Below are 10,859 nucleotides of genomic sequence, written 5' to 3'. Positions count from 1 at the left end.
CTGACCGAATAGGATAAAATATTGAAAATAATGAATTGTGTCTAATATTGCAACTTTGCATGATTTAGGAACTACAAGACTAACATTTCAATTTTTCAAGAAATTATTTATCATTTTTTTCTCAAAAAATTATAAATCTATTACAAAATTTTCATATAGTATTTTATTTAAAAAAAAAACTATAAATCAATTACAAAAATTTTTCAGACCTAGCTATCTATCCTATTACTTAACCAAAGGAAAAGTTCACATAATAGCGACACTATAATCTTAAGAAGTGATTGATTTAATCATTTTGACTGGTATAGCATACATAACTAAACACTATTGTGTCTAAGATCGAATTCCAAGAAATAATGCTTACTAGCCAAATTCCTTGTTTCCATCGGCACATTAATAACAAAATACGGAAACTGACCACTTCTTCCTTAGCCCTTGTGCACGGAAACTGACCACTAAAGTTAAGAGTAAAATATTATTTTGATCTAATGTTTAAGTTAAATATTAATTTGATTTTAACATTTTAAACATCTTATTTTTATTTTAAGATTTTATTTTTATTTCAAAAAGTTTTTTAAATATGTTTAATAGTGTCTTAAATTTGATACTAATAGTTAACGGAATGAAAGACGTAAGCGTTATTAACGTTATTAGTTAATTCATATTTTTTTCCATATATTAAAAAAACATTACAAAAACCTTTTTGAAACACTACTCAATTTTCTTTTGGTACAAAATTCTAAATCCTAATAATCAATTATCAACGCTTCAAAATAAAAAAAAAAATTATATTAGTAATTATTAGTGGATCGGTTTTACTTACATACAAAAATCAAATGCTATTATTAATTCTTCAATATGCAAATTGTTTGTATTAAATTTAATGGAGACAACATTAAACCTACTTAAAACTTTTTTAGGATTAAAATAGAATGTTTGAAAGTTTTTGGGATTGAAATAGATTTGGGACAAAATTAAAATTCAACCCAAACATTGAATTTAATTTTGATGCACTATAAGTATAAAATAATTTTACACATGCACGTAAAATAGTTTTGGTCATGAAGAAGAATGGATGCGATTGCACAAGAATAGATACAATTACATGACTGTGTAAAATATTTTACGCTGTCAGTGCATCAAAATCAAACTCCCCAAATATTAGGAACCAAAATAATAATTTACCCAAAAGTGAAAAACCATCTCCTCAAATATTAGGGACCAAAATAATAATTTACCCAAAAGTAAAAAACCATTGTTGTCCTGTATCTTGCATTATCTAACATTAAAAAAAAAAAAAAACCCTCAAACAAGAAAATGTGACCTCTTTAGTCAGCCCAATTTATTACTTAAATAAAATAAAATTGAAAAAACAATTTTTTTCCATTAAATTATATTAAGCATATTATTAGACATTTATTTCGAAGATACAACATTGTTTTACTAGTTGCGATTTGATGGTCATACACTACTCATACTAAATTTCAAGTCATGATAACCATACCCAAATGAATTTCCAGGTCGAATTAGAAATTAACAAAATACTAAGCACGGCGCAACAGTAACAAGTCGGTTGCAAAATTGAATCTCCACCAAATTAGCAATTCAACTAAATAGATTGCAAACATGGCGAGAATATCAAAATGATAAACAAACAAAAGCCATATATATTATCAAGGACAGAAAAAAAAACCTCAGATGCATTCAACATTAGTCTAGTCTGAGGTACATCTCAAACTGAAACAAAAATTTCTTCATTGATCTTGCGCGGTACTACATCTAGGTGTTTGTTGCCCTAGTGTAAATCTGCTGACTCGCGTGAGCGGACACCAGCCGGATCGAACCTCTAGCCATCAACTCTCTTATCGCCTTCCTTGCAAGTGACCCATTAATCTGTACAGTGAAAGGAAAATAATGACTTCTTTGGTTTGGAAAGGATAGAACCTTGCTTCTGTAGCACTCATGAGAATCAATATCAAATTGTTTTATGCTTAGAGAATGCATTGGATATGAAACCATAACAAATGTTGCAATCAAAATTGTCAGTATGCCATCAAGAAAAAGATTCTCAAGCATTATATATGGAAATGGTTAACCAAAAATATCAATGCCAAGGTCATTACAGTTTAGTTTAATGAATTATATCCATATAAACCAACAATCTTATTGAAAATTAAGAGGGAAACCAAATCTAGAAAATAAAAGGATTGAGTTGGATAGAAGTATAAAGTTGACAATCATAAATAAAAAAATATGATGTAGAAGCAACAAGATACAAGCACGCGATATCTAATAGAGAAGTCATTGTCTTGATTTTCTCATAAGAGGATACCAACTGAACTTATGATACTACAACTTCAAAATAATAAAAAAAAAAAACGAAGCAGCTCGGTGCAAAAGGGTGTCATGTAATTCCACAGCTGAACCCGTGACCTTGAGATCACACGAAGACAACTCAACCGTTGCTCCAAAGCTCCTCTTCAACATACTACAACTTACCATTAAAAAAAAAAAACACTAACCATTTATAGTGCCAATCAGTCTTGCATATAACAAGCTTCTTAGGATTAGCACCAAAAAATGCAAGCTAACACCAACACAAGCATGATTGCTGAGTTTGAAACTTTGAATTAGTGCTAGTCTTACGAACTTAGAATGTGAATAGATCAACAGAATAAAACACACATTCAAGAACATATTGTATAAAGAAGTGGCCACAATCCAAATCACAACCTAACCTACAACCATGATCCTACTACAGAACACACATCAAAACAACAACACATCCACACCTACGCTATCACTTTTCAATCTATTCAAACAAGTAAGAGAAAAGAAAGAGAGAAGTACCCTCAGACGATCAGAGAGAATGGAAGGAGTGATGAGCTTGAATTTGGGTGCTTCAGAGAGGAGCTTGTCATATGAAGCCTGATCAAACAGCACCTGGTTGTTCACCTTCTCCTTCTGCTTTCCCTTGCTCCACTTCTGTTAATTCCACATCAAATTCTCAAGCTTAGAAATTATTAATTACGTAATCAAAACAAAATATATCATCAAATTCAGATATACAATATAACTAAATATGCCCAAGTCAAAACCCTAATTATCACATCATAGTTGATACAAAATCATATTAGCACCAACACCAAATCATAATAACAATCATATAAAATATAGAAAAAAACTCAAAACTGAAAATTGAAAAAGGAAAAGGGACCTTCTTCTTCTGCTTGCCACCGCCAGATTTGGCGGGCTTGGAAGATGGTGGAGGAGCCTTATCTTTCTTTGGAGCCTGCAATCGAGAATAGAACACAGTTAGGCAATTACATATGAGAGAAGAAAGAGATGAATGAAGAGATTCGCACCATGGAAAATAGCAGGGATGTGAAATTGGCAACTGAGAATTAGGAACTGAAGCTCAGAAACTATATAGGTAGGGTTCTTTCCTTGAATTTTTTTATGTTCATTATATGTTTGGATGTTAAATTCACGGATGGGCCCACAATGAGATTTTTGGAAGGCCCATTTATTTTCAGGCCCACTATTAAAATAAAGTTGAAAAGCAAATGAAAAAAAAAAAACCCCACTGAAATAACATATTCGGCGTTTCGTGGTATACCGAAAAAAATATATATATTTTGTTTCGTGAACAATATTCTGTTTTTATTTCTAATATTTTATATTTCTTAAAAGGAAAAGTCAAAATGGAAAATGAAAAAAATTTAATAATTATAGTGTATAATTAGTGAAAACATTTTCTATTTCCATTTTCTATCATTATTGATAGCGGGTTAATTAAATTCAAGGTAAACCACCGAAAATACATTTGAAGTATTTTAGGGCTGGCAAAAATATTTTCCTTTCGCTAAGTATATATATTTTTTTGTAATTTATTTTTCAACAACCAATATTTCTTTTAAAAAATAAAAAAAATCTAAAAGTCAAATTTTTTTTAAATAGTTATCTAACTATTCCTATCAAATTGTAGATCAAATACGTATGCGATTTGTTAAATACAAAAATCATTTGTCACTTATATAAAAATATAATTTTTTGACATTTTTATCGCGTTTTTAAATAATTTAAAAAAAAATTTATCGATAACAAAATTCAAAAATATTTTTATCAGAGGCAAAATAATTCGAGTAAATCTTTTATAATTTATCCTTAAATTCAATAAATAAAAGAAGTTTGTTACTTGAAAAGCCTTGGCCTTGAACGTTGAGCATGTTCTAAGTTCTAACCAAAACTAAATGCGGTAGTTGATTACCACCTTGGTCCAGCTTGACAATGACTAATCGACATTACACCCATTGTTTCTAACAATTTGTGGGCTGAACCAGGAAAAGACGTCACTGTTATGAATTCTTGTGCATTGTTGTTGAACTCATGCTTTGTGGGGTACTGGTTTTCAAGCTGTTTATGAGAGAATCTTTTTGTAAAAGATTGTTGAACAGTAGTTTTATAAATTGCTTAAATACAAGTTTATATTTTCCATAATAATGTAATTTGTCACTATAATCTTGACACTGATTTATTCAGTTGTCTTCTTATCATTTGATGACTGTTGCTTCATTCGAAGAAAATAATGTAGATAGATTAAAGTTGAACCCAACATGTCAACATGATTAATAATAATTAAACCCATCATGAATGGTCTCAATTGCTTGTTGACCTGGTATTCACTCTTGCTACATAAACTTCCACTTCAAGTTAAAAAAAGGAAAATAGTTTTTGTTTTTTCTAACATCCAAATAACTTGATAATTGCATCCCTGGGTGTAGTTATATGATAAGATCATATAAAATTCTAACGTGAAAGGATTCATTCCCCTCCCTTCACCATGGAGGTTGTGAGGATGGTGCTTTCAGTAAAGCCATGAGATCATTGCAGCTTCAAAATGCAGAAAATGCCATTTGAAAGAACACAATATTCAGTGAAAACAAAATACTAAAATCTGATAATGAGAATAGAATTTAAGATCCAAATGGTCAAATTTGCAATTCAGTTATACAATCTGTACAAGAGATTGAACTAGCCACCTTATTTCTGACTATATGTCAAATTAACAAGGGGACTTGACCAAGATCATAACATAGTTAAGCTTATAACATAATAACACCCTAGGTAGTAAAAACAACATCCAAGTAGTTTGCATAGTACACATCAAGCACCTAATAACTAGGCACAACATGAGACTGCTGTTGTTGCTCTTCCGGCACCACTTCATGCTGTGGTGGTTGTTCTCCCTGCCATGACCAAACAATGTCCTTGAGTGCCGGCCGAATGTCATGTTTCAGAAGCTTCTTGTACTCCACTGTGTCACCATTGACCTTTCTCAACTCTACCAGATGGAACTGTGGGGTTATCTCGAAAATCTCAGCAGCAATGCCCAAGATCCCTTTTCTGCCTTCCTTGGAACCTTCTAACTTCAACAAACCTCCGTCTTTCTTCTTCACTTTTAACCGAAAGCGCTTGCAAATGTCTTCCAACTTAGAGAATATGGTCGAGGCGGACTTGTTAGATGTGAACCGGACCTCTTTCTTTTGCTCAGTATCCTCAAACAAACCGGATAAGTCAAAGCCGGAGGAGAAAGAGATTATGTCAAAGGCATTTAAATTGAAAGGTTTTCCCTGCTCTTTCTTGGGCTTTGCAATTGGACAGTTCTCGCATGTGTCGAAAACATCTTCGGCATCCAGAGGGGCTAGCTCTTTGTTTTCAGTTGCAGTAATCACAGACTTGTCTAACCCCTTTTTAAACCAAGAACTTTCCATGATTTTGGCCATTGATATCCTTGTCCTTGGGTTTGGATCCAAGATTTTGGACAACAATCGGCGAACATCAGGTGCAAACCACTTAGGAAATTTGAATTCCGCCTTACCGATTTTCCTATACATCTCCATCAGATTTTTATCCTGAAATGGAAGATAACCAGCCAACAGAGCAAACAAGACTACCCCGCAGGACCATATATCAGCTTTCACCCCATCATAACCCCTTCTGTTTATCACTTCTGGCGCAACATAGGCCGGCGTACCACATGTTGTATGGAGTAATCCATCTTGGTGCTTCGATTCAGCAAGAGCACTCAATCCAAAGTCTGAAACCTTCAAATTCTCATTTTCATCCAATAGTAGATTTTCTGGTTTCAAATCTCGATGGCACACCCCCCGGCTGTGACAATAGTCGACTGCACTAATCAGTTGCTGAAAGTATCTCCTGGCAACATCCTCTTTGAGTTTTCCTTTAAGTATCTTGTTGAAGAGCTCACCCCCTTTTGCATACTCCATGACGAAGTAGATTTTGGTTTTACTGGCCATTACCTCATAAAGCTCCACCACATGCGGATGCTGAATTAGTCTCATCACCGAAATTTCACGCTTAATCTGTTCAATCATCCCAACTTTCAATATCTTCTCTTTGTCAATTACCTTAATGGCCACACTCATGCCAGTTGCAAGGTTCCTAGCATGGTAGACCTTTGCAAAGGTCCCTTGGCCTAATAACTTCCCTAGTTCGTATCGCTGCATAAGCACACTTCCTTTTTGTTCCATTTCTAGTAAGACCTACACGGGATGCTGAAATCAGTGCTATAATACACTAAGTAGATGTAGTTAAGTGACCAAAATGGGGATTAAGAAGATTCTCCAAGATCAACCATCTTCACAAAGTTCATGTTCTGGCATTGAACAACTATTGAGATTTCCGGTGACCGGCACATGAGCGAAAAATAGACGTCGGCAGTGGATTGAACACCCAATCTCATCAAGGATAAACAAGGCTAGCCCAGATGGAGCCAAAGCCTCATTAAACTCCGAGAAGGAACTATTTACTTGCAAGCACATCATTCAGCATTCCCTGGTTTTGTAGTGACACTAGAAAATACTGAAGATGATGAACTTCTTAAAAAGCTTTGAAGAACTACCAAAGAACAAAGCAGAAACTTGTTAACTTTCAACTACACAGCAGCAAAATTTAGTAGGCACACCTGAAAGAAAGAAATAAATAAAGAAAAGACTTAGTAACATAAATAAATTATATATAATTTGTGGATATTTAAGCTACACAAAACGTTACGGTTGATTGGAGCAAACAATAGAAATAGCTAAGCCTTCAAATACTAGGTGAGATCAAGTACATGAATCAAATACCGACATATATGCCATCGTAATCTTACTTTCTTTTAATATTTATGACATCAGTTAGGTGCTGGACTTTAACAATTTGAATGTATACAGAACAAATGCCTGGGTGGTACCAAGATTGAATCTCATAACTTCAACACCAAGGTGGCTTTTCGGGATAATTTTATAGGATATAATTTGAAGGGAAATTAACAACCGCTGATTTGCAGCGTCCTCTAGTACAAATATTATAATCAAATGCTGGCTCTAGAGATATTAGAAGTAAATAATTCAAGACCATGAAACAGAAAACAAGTGTGTGAACTTGAATATTGACACAAGCATATGACTTCAAATAATGAATAGATCCAAACCAAAGGTAGCAGTGAGTCATGCAGAAGCAATGAAACTGAGTGAATCAAATAATCAAACAGCTGGTTTACATAAGAACACTGACACGCACTATCTATTTTCCAATTAATTCTTTTTAATCCTTGATTTATGGTTATTTGATTAGTAAGAATGTTAGCAAAATTGTGTGCAATATCAGAAGTATTTAATAAATGAAAACAAGCAAAGTAGCAGCAAATATAATAAATATAAAAACAGATAATTTTAGCAGTTGCCATTGGAGAGGATTACATTAAAAACCAACCAAGATTCATCAAAGAATTAAGGAGAGAATAAATTTTATAACCCAAAACACAACTCTTCCCTCATCCCATTAAGCATAAAATTTCTCAAATCTATGAGCAGGAAAAAAAACTTACTCAAATTATGACTCAACATGAATAATTTTCCAACAAAACCCAGAAATTGCACAGTAATTAGGAAGCTCAGAAGCCATGGTGAGCGATATTCTCAAGAAACAAAACAGTGAGGAACAATTAGAGAATGCCGTGCCGTGTTGCAAACCAAATCAAATCAAATTGAGCTCAAAAACGAATAAAGTTTCAAACTTTGATACAACATCATGATGTGTAATAAGCATGTCGAATATATAAAAAAAATAAAAACAAAAATAAAAAGAGAAAAAACCTCAGAAACGATAAAGGGTAACAGAATTTACCTGCGAAAGGGTTGGAGATTGATGATTGTTTGGTTTTCTGTTTCTGTGGCTGCAATGAAAATGGAAATTTGGAACAACTGAACAAGAACAAGGAACAGAAAAACCATTAAGAGAGAAAATCAGAGAGAAAGAGAGTGATGTGGTTTTGAACGTTTGATTGAGAGAAATTTGAGAAATCTCAAAATGCCTTATTAGGTGCTTCTTATATAAACTTGTGTTGTGTTTTTCACTTTGATGGTGACCTAATTATTATTCCCTACATTTTTTATTATATATTTCATTTGTTAATTATTATTATTTTTTTTTAAGAGTTTGGATATTGTGGTTGTTTTGATCTTCCTCAATCAAAGCCTTCTGTATCTCTATACAGTTGAATTGTGACTCTTTTGATAACAAAAGAGCAACAAAGACGACTTTGGTATATTGGGAACTGAAACCTGCCTATTTATATTTGAGTATGTCACTCATTAAACCCTAAATCCCAAATAAAAATAGTATCTAAAGTCCAAAAGATAATATATCTAAAATCCAAAAGATAATTATCTAAGGAACAAAAATAATATCTGGTTTTATTCTCATTTAATTCCAAATCAAAAATAATAATTACTTATTCAATTTAGCATTTATAACAATAAATAAGATCACCATTATATAAGTCATTTAATTTAAAATAGTATAATTTGTGATTATAATTAATATATATATTACCCACAAACAAATTAAAAAATTAAAACAGTTATATGATAAAAAAAATCAATTTCAATATTCTAAAATAAACTACAAAAAATATCACTATTTTTCTAATTGGAATCTAGTATTATTTGAAAATAAAAATATAAAATCTTATTTGAAAGAAAAATTATTTTTGCAAATTCTATTTAAGTTCGCATGTTGCATGACATCACAATTTATGAGTAACAAATTGAATTATTTTAGGAAATATTATAACAAATTTCCTTAATTGAAAAGCCAAATTTGACTTGTTATATTATGCAATACAAGAACCCAAAAAAAACCCTCTGAAATTTTAAAGGTGAGTTTGAACAGAGAGGGGCCATTATTATGTGAGTTAGATGCAGGGGCCAGAATAGTTTAAGAAATAATCAAATAAATAGTTTTATATTGAGGCTGGCCAATCATTTATGTTTGTCTTGTAGCTCCTCTATTTTAAAATATATTGGGCTATTATTATTAATGGGCAAAGATATTTTGCTTAAAAACTGTAAAAAAATTGTTGCTAGTGGAAGGCTTTCAACAACCCATCAAATATATAAGGTATAAGGTATATTCTGTTTTTCTTAGAAGCAAAGTTCCATCTAACGACATACTAATCACCTAATTTGCCAACTAGAATTGAGTGTTTAGTCCACTGAATCATTCATTATTAGTTTTAATTAACATGCAAAGCAAGTTAAACTTGACTACTTGTCTTATTCATACTTAAAAATTACCTATATATGTATAAGGGTGGGGGGATTGAATTTTTAATATTTCTTGTAGGGTTAAGTACGATTTTGGTCTCTAAAATAGAGGACGAAAATTTATTTCGTTCCTAACCTTTTATTCGCTATAAAATAATCCCAAAAATTTTAGTTTATTTAAAAATTGTCTTTTTTACCAAATTTTTTATTTTTATTACCAAATTACTTCTTCCTAAATAAATTATAAAATAAAACATTACCTCTCCCTAAATAAATTATAAAATAAAACAAAAAGCAAAAAAAAAAAAAAAAGAAAGAAAGGGAACCAGAGGGGAAAAGAGAATGGGGGAGGAGAGGGAAGAAAGAGAATCGGGAAGGGAAGGTAGCGCCGCCGCTCCTTGCGTCCTGCGCCCCGCGCCCCACTCTCCGCGCCGCTGCGCTTGCTGCCGCCTGCGATGGAGAAGGGGAAACCGCATTCAGTGCGGCTGCCGCTATTCGCGCATCGCTCGTCATTTTTGCTTCTTCTTCTGGTTTTGTTTTTGTTGTTGCTTCATTATCCATTGTTGTTGTTGGTGTTGTTCTTCTAGTTGATGTTGTTTCATACCTTCTGTTTTTTGCTTCTGCATTCTATTTCTGCCTGCTTCTATTTTAGCATTCTGCTTTTGCCTGCTTCTGTTTCTGCATTTGGTTGATTTTGGGAAGAAGGGAGAATGATATTTTCGTCCGAATGACGATTTTAAAATAAACTAAAACCTTTGGGACCATTTTATAACGAAAAAAAGACCGAAGACGAAATAAATTTCCGGCCTCTACGTTAGAGACTAAAATTATACTTAACCATTTTCTTGTATTAAGAATGTAAATTAATTTCATTTTATCATTAATGAAAAATAAATAAGTTATCCTACAATAAAGTGTACTTTTTCAGATTTTAATTTGCATTAACATAAAAAAAATTAGGTTACTTTTTAGATAATAAGCATAGAAATTTTTTTTTTAAGCCTGTGTTTGGGTAGAGTTTTTTCTTACTATGGGCTTGAAGAAATAGGTGCCTCCTATTTCTTTTCGGCTAGCTAAATGATTGTGTGAAAAAAACTCACACGCCCATTTATATTGTTTAATTTAAAAAGAAAATCAAAAATCATATCCGACGTTTTTTATTTTTTAATGTTTATTTTAAAAAAATTAGAATTTGAATTCTTTAATTTATATTTTTTTAAAATTAAATTCAAAAATTCGAATTCA

At 32.2% G+C, this 10,859-nt stretch overlaps 2 protein-coding genes across 3 annotated transcripts; both read right to left on the bottom strand.

Annotated features, from left to right (window-relative positions):
* On the bottom strand, positions 1,498 to 3,292 carry LOC107639601 (40S ribosomal protein S25-3; the record flags this gene model as incomplete). The annotated part of the gene is given in 3 exon segments (XM_016343147.2): positions 1,498 to 1,893; positions 2,851 to 2,985; positions 3,218 to 3,292. Coding segments are annotated over 3 exon segments (324 nt in total), but the record flags the coding sequence as incomplete, so codon positions are not given.
* LOC107639602 (CBL-interacting protein kinase 2) lies at positions 4,938 to 8,390 on the bottom strand. Of its 2 annotated transcripts, none has more exons than XM_016343148.2 (2): positions 8,194 to 8,390; positions 4,938 to 6,988 (listed from the first exon to the last, which is right to left on the bottom strand). In XM_016343148.2, the coding sequence occupies exon 2, from the start codon at positions 6,552 to 6,554 to the stop codon at positions 5,175 to 5,177; it is 1,380 nt and encodes a 459-aa protein (XP_016198634.1). In that variant the 5' UTR covers positions 6,555 to 6,988; positions 8,194 to 8,390; the 3' UTR covers positions 4,938 to 5,174. The 2 variants fall into 2 exon arrangements, with proteins under 2 accessions (XP_016198634.1, XP_020977215.1); XM_021121556.1 differs by lacking the exon at positions 8,194 to 8,390 and adding an exon at positions 7,895 to 8,152.

Source organism: Arachis ipaensis, chromosome B04 (assembly GCF_000816755.2).
Source record: "Arachis ipaensis cultivar K30076 chromosome B04, Araip1.1, whole genome shotgun sequence".
Lineage (NCBI taxonomy): Eukaryota > Viridiplantae > Streptophyta > Magnoliopsida > Fabales > Fabaceae > Arachis > Arachis ipaensis.
This window is presented reverse-complemented; position numbering and strand designations above follow the sequence as displayed.

Bases quoted from the DNA above. Each gene is read 5' to 3' on its own strand.
- LOC107639602 (XM_016343148.2), bottom strand. From the start codon at position 6,554: ATGGAACAAAAAGGAAGTGTGCTTATGCAGCGATACGAACTAGGGAAG.